The following is a 17,942-nucleotide window of genomic DNA, read 5'->3' as shown; positions in this document are numbered from 1 at the left end:
CACACACTCAGAACTCTGCAGGAGTGTGTGTGCGTGCACGGGATTGCTGCTCCCAAAGTTATCACACACTCAGAACTCTGCAGGAGTGTGTGTGCATGCACGGGATTGCTGCTCCCAGTGTTTTTACGCAACTGCAGAGAGGTAACCTGCCATGGTCTCTTTGGAACACTCAGTGTGGTCCCGAAATGTAGTAGTATGTCTTTTTTATTGCAAAGGTGATGTACAGAGGGGTTACATTACCTTACATAAGTAAGGTAATGAGCACATTTCTTTTTGAACAATGTCACCCCCTCCCTCATTTTCTCCCACTCCCTCCCCCCATTCTCCTCCCTTCCCAGTTGTAAAGTTCATCTCAACATAGTGTCTAGGGAATATCACTGCTGCGTTGCTCCACCCTCTGTCCCACCGTTTCTGTGATTCCCCTTCCCTCCCTTAAATCAGATAACCTTATATACAAGACAAAGGGTACAGAGATCAAAAACAGTGCCAACAAGGAATAAACCAAAGGGGAAGGAAGGGAGGGAGGGATGGAGGGAGGGAGGAGAAAGGGAGGGAGGGAGGGAGGAAGGAAATAGTGCACTAGAAAAACCTCGTTTCCATTTCTTGGAGTTCATTTCGCTAAACATCGTTTTATATGGTCATATGCACATAGCTATTGAACTGCTGTGATCCTCTGCTATGAATATGATAGATATAGTCTAGTTATTACAAATGAGGGAGACCATACAGCCTATGTTTCTTTTGGGCCTGCCTTACTTCACTTAATATAATTTTTCCCAGGTCTTTCCATTTTCTTATGGACGGAGAAATGTCATTCTTTCTGACAGAAGCATAGAATTCCATTGTGTATATATACCACATTTTCTTGATCCATTCATCTACTAAGAGGCATCTGGGAAACTTGAAAAAGGAAATTAAAATAGACTTAAGGAGGTAGAAAATCTCCCATGATCCTGGATTGGGAGGATTAACTTTGTGGAAATGGCAGTGCTGCCAAAAATTCAGTGTGATACCCATCAAAATCCCAACAACATTCTTCAATAATATAGAAAGGCAATCTAAAACCGCATATGAAATCAGGCTCCAGTGGCTCATGCCTGTAATCCTAGCTATTCAGGAGGCTGCAATCTAAGGATTGTGGTTCAAAGCCAGTCTGGGCAGAAAAGTCCCCAAGAGACTCTTATCTCCAATAAACCACTTAAAAACTGGAAGTGGAACTGTGGCTCCAGTGGTAAAGTTCCAGCCTTGAGCAAAAGAAGCTCAGGGACAGTGCCCAGGCCCTGAGTTCAAGCCCTACAACCAAACTCATATGGAATAACCAAAGACCCCCAAATAGCAAAAACAATCCTTAGCAGGAAGAAGACTATTGGAAGAATATCAATACCAAACTTCAAACTCTGTTATAAAGCCGTAATTATATATAAAAAAAAAAACAGCTTGGTACTGGCACATGAACAGGCCTCAGGACACATGGAATAGAACTAAAGACCCACAAAATGAACCCACAGACCTATGGCCACCTAATCTTTGATAAGGGAACCAAAAACACAGGATGGAAGAAAGACAGCCTCTTCAACAAATGGTGCTGGGCAGAATTGGCTAAACACGTGGAAAACTTTAGTTAGTTCCTGAATATATCACCCTGCACCAGAATCAATTCCAAATGGATCAAAGACCTCAATGTAAGACCACATACCCTGAAATTACTACAGGAAGTTATGGATAAGGGAAACAACAGGATTCCTTGGCACAGGATGAAACTTCCTAAGACCCAGAAACACAACAAATCAAAAAAAAAAAAAAGGCTGTATAACTGGATTGCATTAAACTGCAGAGTTTCTGCATGGCAAAGGACATAGCTAGCAAGACAAATAGAAAGGCCACAGAATGGGAGATCTTCACTAGCTAGTTATACATCCAACAAGGGCCTCATACCTAGAATATACTTAGAGTTCACTAACATCTTTGAAGAACAAAAGAAATGTAAAACATTACACTTGATGCTAATGATACCTTATCTATTAAACTATCTACCTTAGAGTCAACAAAAAGTATTTCCAACAAACTTTTACTTGTTTTACTATTCTTTATCCTTCACAAAAAAATTTAAAGCTAATTTTCTCTTTAAAAAAAAAACCTAGCTAGGTGCCAGTGGCTCACACTTATAACCTAACTATTCAGGAGGCTGAGATCTGAGTATCACAATTTGAAACCAGCCCAGGGAGGAGAAGTCTGAGAGACACTTATTAACCACAAAAAAAAAAACTAAAAGTGGAGCTGTGGCTCAAGTGGTAGAGTGCTAGCCTTAAGCAAAACAGCTCAAGAATGATGCCCAGGCCCTGAGTTCAAGCCCCAATATCAGCACACACACACGGATATGTACACGTATACAAAACACTTAGTTAGGAACAGGTGGCTCACATCTATAGTCCTAGCTACTCAGAAGAATGAGATCTGAGGATCGCAGTTCAGAGCCAGCCTTAACAGATATGTCCACGAAACTCTCTAGTTAACCAATAAAAAGCCAGAAGTGGAGCTGTGGCTCAAAGGGTAGAATGTCAGCCATGAGCAAAAGAGCTAAGGAAAAGCACCCGGGCCCTGAATTCAAGCCCCTGTACCAGAGAGAGAGAGAGAGAGAGAGAGAGTGTGTGTGTGTGCACGCGCGCACATGCATGTGCACGCGCACACACACACACACACACACACACACGGCCTAGATCCCATCTTTTTGTCATGTACAATGCTACCTCACCATCTTCTTCTCCCGTGTACCAGGCCGCCTTTTTCACCCCTCACACACCACCTTCAGGGCACCACAGTGCTACCAAGGTGCTATGAATACAATTTCTGAGACTTTGTTAGTATCATCATTAAACTTATTACTAGTAAAATCTTAACAATTTCTAAGAAAATTGAAGAAACTAAGCCTGGTGTCCATGATTCCCCCCCAAACCCCTGCTATCTGGGATGCTGAGATCAGACTGCCGTTGAGGCCAGCCAAATTAGGTGGATTATAGTTCTGGACACTTGGGAACAGGAAGTGAGCAAAAAAAGGGTTAGAGGCATGGCTCCACAGTAGAGTCCCTGCCTAGCATAGCCAAGTTTAAATCCCAGTACCAGCAAAAAGAAAAAGAAAAAATGGGGGAGAAAGAAAGAGAGAGAGAAGGAAGGCAGGAAGGAAGGAAAAAAGGAAGGAAGGAAGGAAGGAGTAAAGGTAGGAAGGGATGGAGGAAGGAAGGAAGAAGGAAGGAAAGAAAAGGAAGAAAAGAAGGGAGGGAGGGAGAAGAAGGAAAGAAGGAAGGAAGAAGGAAGGAAGGAAGGAAAGAAGGGAGGGAGGGAGTAAGAGAGGGAGTAAGGGAGGTAGAGAATGAAGAAAACCTAAGCTAACAGGTTGGTGATGCCTTTGAATTCCAGCATAGTTCTTTATGAGGTCATTGGCCTTCTCCCCGAGTCACTATAACCTATGATGTTACAATGATTCTCATTGTATAGTTTTCTGGGTATATCTGGCTGATCAGCAAGACTATCTGAAATGCCTTGACTGAAGTACCATATGAACAATACATGGGGCATTTTCTGCTCTGTTCTGATCAATTTTTTAATTAACTCCAGATTTTCTTCCCAATTGTGAAAGAAAGATGTCTAATCAAGGCCTGGCCCTGATTTTCCCTCTGTTGTTTATCTGCTTTTTCAAGGAGAGCTTCTGCATTTGTGATGGAACAATCTGGACAAAGGTTGGATGGGAGATTTTTCCAGAAGAAGTGCACTATCTGAAAGTGAAGGCTTCTCCATCCCACTGTCTGCCTTTCCCTCTGGACAAGCTATTCTGTAGCTTTGCTAACATGGATATAGTTCAGAGTTGTTTGCACCTTAGTTATATTGTAGTACAAGCTCTCTTTTTAATCCTATCTGTTTTATCTGTCCATTACCTGTGGATGAAATGGAAGAAACACCAAAAAAAGGTGAATTTCTGATGTAAACATAGAACTTCAAAGAGTTTAGAACGTAAGATCATCGGCTTCTCTGAACAAAGGTTATTCCCCTCGGCAACCTCCTCCCTTCTCAGGCTCTAGCACAGTATCTTGCATGTATTAGCTACTCAACAAATGTACACTGAATCAGAATTTCCTTAAAATCATCTAGACTACTCCTATTTCAAGTACAAGTAGTGAGCTACAGTGTGTATGATGTGTAGAAAATGAAGTCACCTGTCTCAACCCTTAGGTAAGTCATTTGCTCTTTCTCAGCTCTCTTGTTCCAGATCATAGAATGATCAATGAGCTGGAACACGAGATCTCTTAAAGATTTTCTAGGCCTGTCTACAAAAGCTAAGTACAAATGTTGCTATGAACTTTTTAAATGGACTGTAAACTGATTTCTAATTGGATAATTTTCTGAGAACTAGAACTTCTAAACTAATTTCCCACTTTGCCAATAGATGGCACCACAGTTGGAGGCAATCCTAAAAGCCCACTGGAATATATATATATATATATATGTATATATATGTATATGTATATATATGTATATGTATATATATACACATAAACATTTACATATATACACATACATGTGTGTATTTATAAAAGCTTTCTTTTTTATATTTTAAAGGTGATATACAGAGAGGTTACAGGTAATGAGTACATTCCTTTTTGAACAATGTGATTCCTTCCCTTGCTCTCTCCCAGTTTTTCATCTCCCATTTCCACCCACAAGTTGTACAGTTCATTTTCAACATAGAGTCTAGTGAGTACTACTGCTCCATTTGTTCACCCTGTGGGCTTTCTTCTTTTATAAAGGCCTGTGGTTATGGTTTTCAGGTTGATATTGTTTAGCAAAGGTGCTAATATTCAAATCATCTCTCCCAGCAGAGTAAACATAGGAAAGCACTAGAGTTCCTTGATGACAGCAGTGACCAAGCTACCCTTGTTTTGCATAATATAGAAGAACATTTCTTCTCAGACTTTCTTTGATAACTTTTCTCTTGTATAAATAACTGCTGTATGCATTTAATAGAATTTAAGTTTATATATGCAGAATGCAGGTCTAAATTTGAACTCAGATAAAAGTCTCTCTATCATTTGTTTTGCTCCTTTTAGCTGAGAAGACAAGCCTCCTTAGATAAACCTGATAAAGACCTAGAAAGTCCATCCATCTATGACATTGATCAAATACTCTGCAGACTGCTGGCCACGACATCAATGATGACCAAGTACCTGAAAAAGGTGTCCCAACATTCTTTCCCTAAGAAAGTAAAACAACACAAAGAGCAAGAAGAGTGGAGGTGGAGGAAAGGAATCAGAGTACATGAAGCATGAGCACATGCAAACATAGTTCAGTCAAACATGGAAATTACAAGAGAGATCCTTAAGAGGACTTATCTAAGGGTAAAGTAGTCCTTTGAGAGTCTTTGTAATTTTTTTGCCACAATCTTTACTGAAATTTTCTCAAAAAAAAAAGTCTGGATTTCCATTCTATGAATCCATACTTACTAAAGTGACTCCTAAGATAAAACAAAAACACCTTGGTCTGGCATTTCAGGGCACGGTTTGACTTTGAGAGCTGCAGCACTTGTCAAGGAAAGAACTATTAACGGTCCCCTTTGCTCAGAAAAGAAATATCAGATGCAGAGAATTTAAGTACTTTGTTGAAGGTCTTATAGGTTTCAAATGGAGACAGACAGCTGTATTGAAATCCTTGTATTATTCCATCTATGCCACAGCCTGCCCCAGGAAACTCTGACTTGCTTACTCTTCAGTCAGGAAATCTTGTCACTGTCCTCCAACAGGCCACGTGCACATCCAGCTCTAAGATTCCACTCAGGCCCTTTTCCCTTCTATGCCTGTCCAATAGGATCATTCAGTAAATGCTTAAAGGCACAAATACAGTTAACCATATAAAATGAATGTTGTGTTAAATGTGTTCATATTCACTAGTTTGTGTATGTTCATACAACATTAGATGTTACTACAAAATATCAGCAAAACTTTAAGTAGCACATAGGCTTTTTAAAAAATTTCTGTATAATAAGCGTACAGAAAAGTGGAGAAATTAAAAGTGTACAGCTCAATGAAAATGTGCCTATGTAATCAGTAAACTAGTTAAGAAAATGATGACATATCCTAGAAATTTTCTCAAACCATAAGGGTAATTATCATTGTAATTATAAGCATAATAGATTAATGGATTAAATAAGTATTTTATCAGTATTAACATTTTAAACAAATTTATTATTATTAAGGTGTGGTATAGAGGAGTGAGTTATCACTTCATAAATCAGGTAATGAGTATATTTCTCTTTTTTGGACAATGCCATCCTTTCAAAGTATTACTATTTTTTTCTATCTGGGGAATTAAATATATTACTGAAATATTTTTTATTTCTTTTTTTTTGCCAGTCCTGAAGCTTGAATTCAGAGCTTAGGCACTGTCCTCGAGCCTCTCTGTCCTCCAGGCTAACGCTCTACCACTTGAGCTGCAGCGCCACTTCTGACTTTTTCTCTTTATGTGGTACTGAAGAATTGAACCCAGGGCTTCATGCATGCTAGGCAAGCACTCTACCACTAAGCCACATTCTCAGCCCTTGATTTCTTTAACATTGAAAGAATAATCTATTTTGCCTGGCTGTCTCAAAAAAACAGTCCTAAACATATATTGTATGTATAGAAATGACTGGTTATCCTGTTACAAGTAGGTATATTAATAAGCTCCCAAGATACACAATTCCTATTAGGTGCAATGTTATAGACAAACAGCAAATTAGAGAGGCTAAAGAGAAAAAAGGCAGATTTCATATTATTGAAAATAAATGAAACATCCAAGGCCTATAGGTGCAGCTCAAATGGTAGAGTGCTTACCTTGCAAGCATAACATCATGAGTTCAAAACTCAGTGCTACTTTAAAAAAAGTATCGGGTCTGGGAAGGTGGCTCAGTGGTACAGTGCTTGGCTTGCATGAATGAGGCCCTGGGTTCTATTCCTCAGCACCACATAAACAGAAAAGGCCAGAAGTGGCCCAGTGGCTCAAGTGATAGAGCACTAGCCTTGAGCTGAAGAGCTGAGGGGCAGCACCCAGGCCCAGAGTTCAGGCCCCATGACAGACAAAAAAAAAAATCTATTTCACAGGGGAAAATGTTAATCATGTTTTTCCATTACTAAGAGTATATGAGCTTCCTTACCTGCCCGGTCCAGAAACTCAACACACTCAGTCTGATTGTATCGAGCAGCAACATCTCGAGCCTTTTCTTCCCGGAAGTTTAAAGCTTCTATGTCAACATCCAGGTCTACAAGGGCTTTCAAAGTTTCCAAACGACCCCAGGCTGCAGCACAGTGTAAGAGTGTATACCCTAGTGAGCAGAATGAAGAAGGTCAGGTCCAACAGACTAGGAACAATCTCCAACTTAGGACAGTCTGACATGATTTTTGTTTTTGCTTTACAGTGGTACTATATATACATAGAGAGAGAAGGAGAGAGAGAGAGAGAGACAGAGAGAGAGAGACAGAGAGAGAGAGACTATGCAGAATCTTAACATTCAAATTGTCTAAGTCAGACACTGGTAGCTAATGCCTATAATCCTAGCTACTCAGGAGGCTAAGATCTGAGGATCTCAGCTTGAAGCCAGCCCTGACAGGGAAATCCATGAGACTCTTATCTCCAATAAACTACTCAGAAAAATCTGGCAGTGGTGCTGTGGCTCAATTGGTAGAGTTCTAGCCTTGAGCACAGAGAGGCTCAGGGACAGAGCCCAGGCCCCGAGTTCAAGCCCTAAGACCAGAAAAAAAAAAAAAAAAAGGTCTGATACTCTCCTGAGATGCTGAAAAGCAAAAGTGAACAGAGTTCCCAGGAAGCCCCACTATCACAAAGGCAGATGGTGGATAATCTCCAGTGAGTAGGCTGGATATAGTAAGTACACTTACACTATTTTGCTAATAGAACTGGGTCATGACCCACTGTAAGTCAAAGGTTCATCTATACATTAAGTTAGACTATGTGTGACAGTAGATTATAACTGAGTACTGAATGAGACCCGAAGTGCTTTACATAAACTCAGTTAACTTTTTTTTTTTTTTTGGTCCGGTCATGGGGCCTGAACTCTGGGCCTGGGCACTGTCCCTCAGCTCTTCAGCTCAAGGCCAGAGCTCTACCACTTGAGCCACAGTGCCACTTCCGCCTTTTTTCTTTTTGCTTGTGTGGTGCTGAGGAATCGAACCCAGGCCTCAGGCATGCAAGGCAAGCGCTCTACCACTGAGCCCCCTTCCCAGCCCCAAACTCAGTTAACTTTATAAGCTCTAGAGCGTCAGAATTATTGTGATTTTCATCTTACAGATAAGAAAACTGAAGTCCAGAGATGTTAAGAAATTTGCCCAAGGAATACAGCCAAAAAATGATGAACACAAAATACCCAACCCAGGCAGTCTGAAGTCTGAGCAACTCAACATGAGCTAAGGAAGATGTCAGTCTGTTTTGGATCAACCTGATGCTGGGGTTTCAAGGAATTTTCCATGGAACCCTAATTACTCTGGCACTACTGTTAGCACTATCATAGAAATTACTCCAACTGTATGCTTTGGTTTGGAGATTAACCTTTGGAATTAAAGCTGAAATTATGAACTACCAAATTAGAAAGTATTTTAGACTTTCTGAGGCAATTGAATGGGATAGTATCCTTGTCAGGGTGATAAATATGGCATGTGCTTCTACATGTTTTTCAGGCTGCTTTAAAAACTAAAAAAGACCAAAAATCATCATTTTAACTTAAATGGGGGATCTAGCACCAAGAAAGCAAGTAGCAATCCTAGCAAGGCAAGCAAGATGTGTTGCTCTCTTTGTACCTCTCACTGACACTTGTGTCTCCTTGCTGTCCCTCACGGAAGAGTTATTTATACTGAGAGGTGACTGGTAGTTCTTGTCTACCTTCTGCCTGCCTGGTATCATCTGTGCTAGGAACCCAACCTTGGGCATTTCCCAGCAACCCAAGGGGAACACAGCCCTGGTTCTCTGGATGGAAGGTGCAAATTCAATCCAACCCCATATGGAAACCAGTTCCAAGATGCTTACTTAGAAAACAATGAAACAGCTGGACACAAGTGGCTCACACTTATAATTCTTCCGATTCAGGAGGCTGAGACCTGGAGGATCACATTTCAAAGCCAGCCTAGGTAGAAAAAACTCTTCAAGACTCTTAGCTCCAATTAACAAATTGCTGAACTGGAGGCATGGTTCAAATGGTAGAGCACCAGGCATGAGCAAAAAACCTGAGCAGAAGAGCATGGTGCTGAATTCAAATCCTAGTACCAGCACAAAAAATAAAAATAAAAAAAGCAGCAGTAGTAAATGGAGGGTACGACTGACTGGGCAGGAGAGATTATCTTTGGCCAGCAGGCTGAGCCATCTGATGTGGTATTGTTCTTGTATCAATGGTGTCTAAATCCTGCTACTGGCATAAGAAGGTAAATAGATTCAAAACACATTCCGAGTCAATACAGGATTATGAAAATTCACTCTACCCACAGAGGCAGGTATTATACTAAAGAAGAGTTAAGCAAAGAGAATAAACAAAAGTGTGGTATCTATTGAGCACTGGGCATTTTAGTGTGCTTCATTAAATCCAACAGCCCTGTGAGGAGGGCACTAATGGCTCCACTAAAATACGCGATGGAAGATGAAGGCCAGAGCATCTCTACCTTTACCAGGGCTACACCGGGTGCAAGTAAACAAAGCGAGTTAAGATGTAGGGTCTGTGGCCACATGGTTTGCTTTCTGTTGTTGTTCTGTTGTTTTATTTTGGGCAGATCTGGGGTTCGAACTCAGAGCCTTGCACTTGCTAGTCAGGCACTCTACCACTTGAGCCACTCCATCAGCCATCTTTGTGTGGGTTATCTTTTGAGATAGGTCTTGCTATATGTCCTGGCCAGCCTGGACTGTGATCCTCTCTATTTATGCTTTCCCCCATTGCTGAGATGACAGGTGCACACCCCTGCATCTGGCCATTGGTCGAGATGGAGGTCCCTAAACTTTTGTGTCTGAACTATCCTCACACTGCAATCTCCCCATCTCCACCTCCCACGGTTATCGGCATAAACTGCCATGCACACCTTCCAAAGCGCTTTTTAATAATGGCTTTAATCCATGCTTAAGGGCTCCATCTAAACACTTCCCACAAGGAACCATGCCCCCTGGTGCATTGGACATTAAGTGTTGAACATATGAATGTTGGGGGCACAAAGAACTTAATAACTATAAAATGAGGAGCTAAGAAGCACCCACACACCGCCTTCGTGTCCCCGCCTTCTGAAGATGGCGGTTGAGCTGCCAAGGGAGAAACACGATGCACTGAAAGCCTGAGTAGGCGGCCATTCCAAATAGGAAGCACTCTGGATCGCAGACACACACAAGTACTGGAGCTGGCATTGAGGGCCTCCTGGGCCCGCTTGGCTGGCTTGCTCATGGCTGCCACTCAACCACTCAAGTCAAGCCTCCTGTCTAGATTTTTGCTGGCTGGTTGGAGACAGAGTCTCATGGACTTTTCTGCTGGGGCTTGAGTTGAGCCATGTCCAGATATCAGCCTCCTGAGAGGCTATGATCATAGGCATAAGCCACTGGTGTCGGCTCACTGATCTTTTTGTTGCTATTTTCTCATTTTATTTTATTGCGGTCAGAAACCCAGGAGTGTGACAGATTGACATTTGAGACTTTCTTATGGCTCAATATATCATCATTTTTTAAATTTCCATCTGAGTGGAGAGAAGGCATAGTCCTTATTTACTGGAGAGGACTTTTCTACCATGACCATGCTGTCTACAAAAAAACAAATTAGTGAATTGAAAGAGCTAACGATAATGACTGCTAAAAAGTCATACCATTTCTTTTTTTTGGGGGGGGGGTGGAACTGGTTGTGGGGCCCGAACTCTGGGCCTGGGCGCTGTCCCTCAGCTCTTCAGCTCAAGGCTAGCGCTCTATCACTTGAGCCACAGCGCCACTTCCAGCTTTTTTCTTTTTGCTTATGTGGTGCTGAGGAATGGAACCTAGGGCCTCATGCATGCAAGGCAAGTGCTCTACCACTGAGCCACTTCCCAGCCCCTGATTTCTTTATCTTTTTGTCAGTCATGGGGCTTGAATACTGAGCCTCAGCTCTTCAGCTCAAGGCTAGCCCTCTACCACTTGAGCCACAGCGCCACTTCCAGCTTTTTTCTTTTTGCTTATGTGGTGCTGAGGAATTGAACCCAGGGCCTCATGCATGCAAGGCAAGCGCTCTACCACTGAGCCACCTTCTCAGCCCGTCATACCATTTCAAAGGAAAGAAATCAACAGTGACATTAAGAATTTACCATGTGAAAATGTACTATGTACCAACCACCATTCCTTATATTTACTTAGTTAATCCTCATAACAAAATATATTCATTCTGCAGATGAAGAAACAGAAAGAAAGCACTTAGGTACCTTGCCAAATCAGATAGCTAATACTAAAATCTGCATATCAACATTGATATGCTTCCCTGTGTGCCCCATATATGTGTTCATGCATATATAACAGGCACATCTAATTTATCCAGCCTTAAAGAGAGTCCATAGTATCTTTATGTAGTCCTAAGAGAGATGAAAGGTGAATACCTCTGGTGGTTTGCTCATTCAGATTCACGCCATATTTTGCCAAAGCTCTAATGACATCACTTTGCCCGGCCATGCAAGCGGCATACAACAAGTTTCTCCCAACAATGTCTTCTTCCAAGAGAAACTGCATGGCATTTTCATGATGAGGATTTTCAGGATCCTCAAAAATCTTCTGCAAACCTTCTACATCCCCCGTGAGAGCAGGCTGTAGGAGGGGGTTCTCCATGCTGAGTTCCTCTGGCTCTTGGGATTCATCATCATATAGTTGCTGTGAGGAAGATAGTGATTTTTCTGTACTGTCTGACTCAAGGCTTTCTTCTGGATCCATTAACTCCCAAAATACCTATGACCAAAATAGAAATCTTTTCAAACTGACATGATGGTAGAAAAAATACGTTAAGAAAATGATTCTAAAATAAGATACTTTTTTATTAATAAGTTTTTTTAATTGTGAAAATACCGTACAGAGGGGTTACAATTACATGAGCAAGGTAATGAGTACATTTCTTATCAAGCATTGTTGCTTCCTCCTTTGTTTCCCCTTACCATCCCTGCCTTCCCATCTGCCCGCCCCCCCAAATAAGATATTTTTGTCAAAGTTTTCTGTGAATCTATTATGAGTAAATATATTGCCTAAGTATATACCAAATACTAAATGTGTGATATAAACTTTCCCAAGAGGGAGAAAGCTGGGTGCTGGTGGCTCATACCTGTAATCCTAGCTACTCAGGAGGCTAAATCTGAGGATCATGGTTCAAACCCAGCCCAGGCAGGAAAGTCTGTGAGACTCTTACCTTCAATTAACCACCAGAAAACCTGAAGTGGCATTGTGGTTTAAGGGGTAGAGCACTCGCCTTGAGCTGGAGAACTCAGGGACAGCACCCAGGCCTAGAGTTCAAACCCCATAACCAACAAAAAAAAAAGAGAGATTGAAGTGAGCTACTTTAGAAAATAATTAAAAGAGAACATTAAAGAGAGCTGCCTGCCTAAAATGCTGAATGTGTGATATAAACATTTTTAAAAAATAGCAAGAGATGGGCTGGGAATGTGGCTTAGTGACAGAGTGCTTGCCTAGTATGCATGAAGCCCTGGGTTCAATTCCTCAGTACTACATACACAGAAGAAGCCGAAGAGTCACTGTGGCTTAAGTGGTAGAGTGCTAGCCTTGAGCAAAAGAAGTTCAAACAGTGCCCAGGCCCTGAGTACAAGCCCCCCCCCTCAAAAAATAGCAAGAGAAGAAAGATTAAAGTGAGATGAATTCATAAGAAAATGATTAAAAGAGAAAGAAAGACCTGCCAAGCCAGGCGCTGGTGGCTCATGCCTGTCATCCTAGTTACTCAGGAGGCTGAGATCTGAGGATCACAGTTCAAAGCCAGCCCAGGCCAGAAAGTCCATGAGACTCGTATCTCCAATAAACCACTACAAAACCAGAAGTGGCGCTGTGGCTCAAGCGGTAGAGTACTTGCCTTGAGCTGAAGAGCTGAGGGATAGCACCCAAGTCCAAAGTTCAAGCCCCATGACTGACAAAAAAAAAGAGAGAAAGAGAGAGACCTACCTACCTAAAACAGATCCTCCCTGGGGAAGGCTCATGTACCTGTAATCCTAAACTCAGAGGGCTAAGATCTGAGGATCACAGCTCAAAGCCAGCCCCAGACAGACAAATCTGAGGGAAACATCTCCAATAAACCAGCAAAAAGCTGGAAGTGGAGGGTGGTCAAGTAGTAGTGCACCAGCTAAGCAGACTGTAAGGTCCAGAGTTAAAATACCGATGCCAGCATATATGAGAGAAAGAGGGAGAGAGAGGAGGGGGGAAGAGAGAAATAATTGGATTATTGGAGCCACATTATGACGACTTTAAAACATAGGCATTTAGATAGAATCCAGTCAGTAAGACTTAGTGAAAGCTTGCTAATATAGTAGTATGTAGATACTATGTAGATTATAAAAGTGACAGTCAAATTTATCTCTTGTCCTCAACAACTTAAAATTTAAGGGAGAAAATATGGAATACATAAAAGATGACATGGTAACAAGTACCTAGAGGGGGAAACTAAAGAGCAGAGACTGGGATATAGTCCCACAAAGCAGTCCACAGCTGTTGAAGGGAATAAATTATAGTGGTATGCCTCGTGGCAGGCAGCTTCTGCCAGGGCTCCCAGTGCCCTTCCCACCCCCTCACGATTCACACCCGCCTGTAATGCACTCACACTGTGTGGGGGCTGCACACAGCAACCTCCTTGCAGTGAAGCGTCCTGCTGGGATGGGTTCATACGCCACAGAACAGCCCCAGGCATCCACCCTGCATGTGCTCTCCCCTTGCTGCGTCTCACATGATAGGAAGACTGAGGGTAAAGTCTGGCCACAGCCAGTAAGATCTCCTCTCTCAGTTCAATAGCCTATACAAAAACACCATGGAAAGAAAAGGGGGTGGGTATGATAGAATGTGCCTGTAATTCAGGCTGAGGCAGGAAGATCGTGAGTTTGAGATAAGCCAGGGCTATAAAGCAAAACCCTGTCTTGAAATGACTATTTAAAAAAGAGGAAACACTAGTGTGAACACAAGGTTCAGAATGTTTCCCAGGAGTAAAGGCCAGGTAAAGGAAAAGGACAGGAAATAAAGGAAATCATATATAGTTGGTAAAGAATCTGGCTTTTAAACTAGCTCACCCAGAACAGGCAAGACACTGACACTAGGTTTTCAGAAGGAAGAAAATTCAGGAAGAAGAATCTAAAAGTACCAAATTAAAAATGCAAGGCATTTTAGGGGCTGAAGAAGTGGCTACCTTACACAACATAAGCCATTCAAAATAAGCATGACATAGACTCATGAAAAGAGGCAAGAACTTAGTTTTTATAGGTAACCAGAGAGGGGTTGCTTAAGGTTTTAGTGATGGAAATGAAATATAGTCGCATACTTGATCTCACAAGCCAAGGTACACAAATTGAACAGACAAAAGATGCAATTTGACAGTTACCATGAAGCGAACAAGGGCTTTTTAATTCAGAGCTCATGCTGTCCCTTGGCTTTTTTTGCTCAAAACTGCTGCACTCTACCACTGGAGGCACAGCTCTATTTCTGGCTTTTTTTTTTTTTTGGTCGGTCATGGGGCTTGAACTCTGGGCCTAGGCGCTGTCCCTCAGTTCTTCAGCTCAAGGCAAATGCTCTACCACTTGAGCCACAGCTCCACTTATGGTTTTCTGGTGGTTAATTGGAGATAAAAAGTCTCATAGACTTTCTTGCCCTTTCCTGGCTTTGAACCACGATCCTCAGATCTCAGCCTTCTGAGATTACAGCATTACAGCATTACAGGCATAAGCCACTGGCGCCCAGCTTATATTTGGCTTTTTTTGTGGTTAATTGGAGATAAGAGTATCTTGGATTTATCTTCCTGGCTGGCTTTAAACATCAATCTTAAGACCTCAGCTCCCTGAGCAGTTAAGATTACAGGCATGAGCTATACATGCCCAGCTGTATTACTTTCTACATAAGAAAAAAAAATTCTGTGGTCAGGACTGATGGCTCAAACCTGAAATCCTACTCAAGAGGCTGAGATCTGAGGATCATGGTTTGAAGCCAGCCCTGGCAGGAAAGTCCATAAGACTCTTCTCTCCAATTAACCACACAAAAAAAGGCAGCAGCAGAGCTGTGGTTCAAGTGGTACAGTGCTAGTCTTGAGGGAAAAAGCTCAAGGACAGTGTCTAGGCCCTGAGTTCAAGCATCAGGACCAGAAGTCAGTCAGACAGACACACACACACACACACACACACACACACACACACACACACACACACACTCCCTGTGATCATGTAGTTACATTCTATGAACATAAGTGTTTCACAAGAAAATGAACAGGGTGAAATGTTAGGAAGTTATCAACAGTGAAGAGAAAAATATCAGCTGGGCATCGGTGGTCACGCCTGTAATCCTAGCTACTCAGGAGGCTGAGATCTGAGGATCAAGGTTCAAAGCCAGCCGGGGCAGGAAAGTCCGTGAGACTCTTATCTCCAATAAACCACCAGAAAACCGCAAGTGGCACTATGGCTCAAACGGTAGAGCACTCGCCTTGAGCTGAAGAGCACAGGGACAGCACCCAAGCCGAGTTCAAGCCCCACAACCGACCAAAAGAGAGAGAAAAATATGAAATGGGAAGGTGATCAGCTGATATTGATGAAAGCCTCCGGAGAATGGAGCTTCTCAAGCAGGGGTAAAGGGCCAGGTAACAGATACTTTAGGCTGCTGGGCCCTCCTGTATCACTACTCAGCTCTGCCGGGGGAAATTAAGAATAGTCACAGACATAACAGAAATGAATGGATGTGTTTGTGTTTAAAGAAAACATCATTTGCAAAACAGGTAGCAGCCTATAGGGCATAGTTTTCTGGTCGTATTTTTAAGGAGCAACAGTCCAAAGAGTGCTAAAAACAAAACTGTCCTTTGATTCTATGGTGAGATAAAGGAAAGAAAAAAAGCATAAGAGTGGAATGAAAGATAATCACAGTATGCACTGTCTTCTGGTAGAATCTAGGGGCTGGGAGTCTAGCTTACCGAGCACACTTGAGGCCCGAGATTTAACCCTGGCACTGTGCTCAACCAACCAACAAATAAATAATTGGTAGAATCTTAGAATTTCTCCAGCTACTGTGGTCCTACATTAATCTCTTCCTTCTATAAATGTTTATATGCGTTTTACAAACTGTTGTAGTCACTGTGATTATAAATAGTGGAAAAGCTAAATTAGACTGACTTGTAGATTACTTTTTCACATATTTTGTAAACACAGGAAGTTTAATGATGGAGATGGTATAGTAGCTCAAGAATAGAGAGAGTTCTAACATTTTAAGCTATCATACTTTGTATGTCAGGCAAGAATGATGCCATCAGGGGCTGGGAATGTGGCTCTGTGGTAGAGTGCTTGCCTAGCATGCATGAAGCCCTGGGTTGGATTCCTCAGTATCACATAAACAGAAAAAGCCAAAAGTGGCACTGTGGCTTAAGTGGTAGAGTGCTAGACTTAAAAGAGAAGCTCAGGGACAGTGCCCGTGCCCTGTATTCAAGCCCCAAGACTGGCAAAAAAAAAAAAAAAGACGTATCTAATTCTAACCAAAGGCTAGAACCTAGAAGAGACCATGAAGCTGAAGATGCTCGCATCTGAGGAAAATGGTCCTCTCAACCCATCTCATCTCCCAGAGGGAACAAATAAAGGGAAAGTTCTATAGCTTCATCGGCATAAACCTCCCCTTCATTTAGAGACATATGGCAACTTACCAGTTCATTCGAACTGTTTAATGTGTGCTCATCAATCAGCAGAATAGTCCAGTACGAGTGTTTATGAGAGTAAGTATGGAGTCATTAGCAAGGATCACATCCTGCAGCAAAGGTCAGAGAAAGGTCAGAAGTCACAGAACATGTTGGTGAAAATTCAGCCAACCAAGGTAGCTTACACTTGTAATCTCAGCAATGAAGGACACTCTGTGACAAATACCTGAAGCAAAAAAAAACTAGAGACATGGCGTAAGTAGTGGAGCACTTGTCTAGCAAGCTCACGGCCCTGAGCTCATATCCCAGTACTATAAGTTTTGGAAAAAAGATATGTTATTTGGGGTAATAACAAATCAGAGGTTAGTCAGGGTAGAAATGGTCATGGTCCCGAATCCATTTGATTTCTCAGCCTAAATCAACAATGCCAGGGTGAACTGAAGGATCCAAGGGTGGTGTGCAAAGGACGCCTTAATGGGGGGCGGAGGGGGGGAGGCTGAGCATCCACTTTGGGCTGAGGATGGGAGGATCCAGGCTTTCCCAGGAGACGTGAGGCGTCAGGAGAGGGTGGCAGGAGTCTCCGGGAGCGAGACGACAAACCACCGGCCTGGAGGCAATCGGGAGATGGGGAAAGACCTTTTAAGCCCATTGAATATTCCCTCCCCTCCCCTCTCCCTTCCCCTCCTCTCTCCTCTCTCCCTCTCTCTCCTATGGCATTCTGTCTGTCTGTCCGTCCGTCTGATAAATACGCTCAGCAGGATTTTCAGTCCCAGCTCCAGGACACCCTGGCGCTCCTCCACCTCCCGGCCCCGACACGAGGCTCTCCCCGGCTGGCAAGATGCAACCGAGGCCAGGCCTGGGGGCGAGGGAGGGGCACGGCGCCGAGAACCCCGAGGCCGGAGACCCCCGGGGTCGGCCCGGGCCTGCGTGGAGTGGCGGAGGGGGGAGGAGGAGGCTTCCACGGGGAAGGAGGGCTGCCGGGATCTGGTCCGAGGGGACGGGCGAGGCGCCGAGGGCTGCGGACCTCGCCGCGGAAGCCCACCTTCCCGCAGCCCCCGGCGGGAAGAGGCCGGCC

At 42.9% G+C, this 17,942-nt stretch overlaps 2 protein-coding genes across 6 annotated transcripts in view; one reads left to right on the top strand and one right to left on the bottom strand.

The window, feature by feature from the left end:
* Window positions 1-17,942, bottom strand: part of Ankrd45 (ankyrin repeat domain 45) — a 24,685-nt gene that overhangs the window by 6,080 nt on the left and 663 nt on the right. For 2 of the 5 annotated variants that reach the window (XM_013015420.1, XM_013015419.1), the window contains exons 2-4: window positions 16,877-16,977; window positions 11,613-11,955; window positions 7,178-7,345 (exon numbers count right to left, since the gene is read on the bottom strand). In XM_013015420.1, the coding sequence (XP_012870874.1) occupies window positions 7,178-7,345; window positions 11,613-11,940 (496 nt within the window). In that variant the 5' untranslated portion in view covers window positions 11,941-11,955; window positions 16,877-16,977. Of the gene's footprint in view, window positions 1-5,778; window positions 5,843-7,177; window positions 7,346-11,612; window positions 11,956-16,876; window positions 16,978-17,093; window positions 17,195-17,942 lie in introns of those variants that run through there. The other 3 variants (XM_013015422.1, XM_013015418.1, XM_013015421.1) reach the window with 3 other exon arrangements.
* Window positions 3,639-5,318, top strand: LOC105985013. Its single transcript, XM_013015427.1, has 2 exons — window positions 3,639-3,962; window positions 5,100-5,318. The coding sequence occupies exons 1-2, from the start codon at window positions 3,639-3,641 to the stop codon at window positions 5,316-5,318; spliced, it is 543 nt and encodes a 180-aa protein (XP_012870881.1).

Source organism: Dipodomys ordii, unplaced genomic scaffold (assembly GCF_000151885.1).
Source record: "Dipodomys ordii isolate 6190 unplaced genomic scaffold, Dord_2.0 Scaffold27, whole genome shotgun sequence".
NCBI lineage: Eukaryota > Metazoa > Chordata > Mammalia > Rodentia > Heteromyidae > Dipodomys > Dipodomys ordii.
This window is presented reverse-complemented; position numbering and strand designations above follow the sequence as displayed.

Coding starts and splice junctions, on each gene's coding strand:
- LOC105985013 (XM_013015427.1), top strand. CDS start 3,639: ATGTCTAATCAAGGCCTGGCCCTGATTTTCCCTCTGTTGTTTATCTGC. Junction 3,963..5,099: donor GGAAGAAACACCAAAAAAAG/GTGAATTTCTGA, acceptor TGCTCCTTTTAG/CTGAGAAGACAAGCCTCCTT.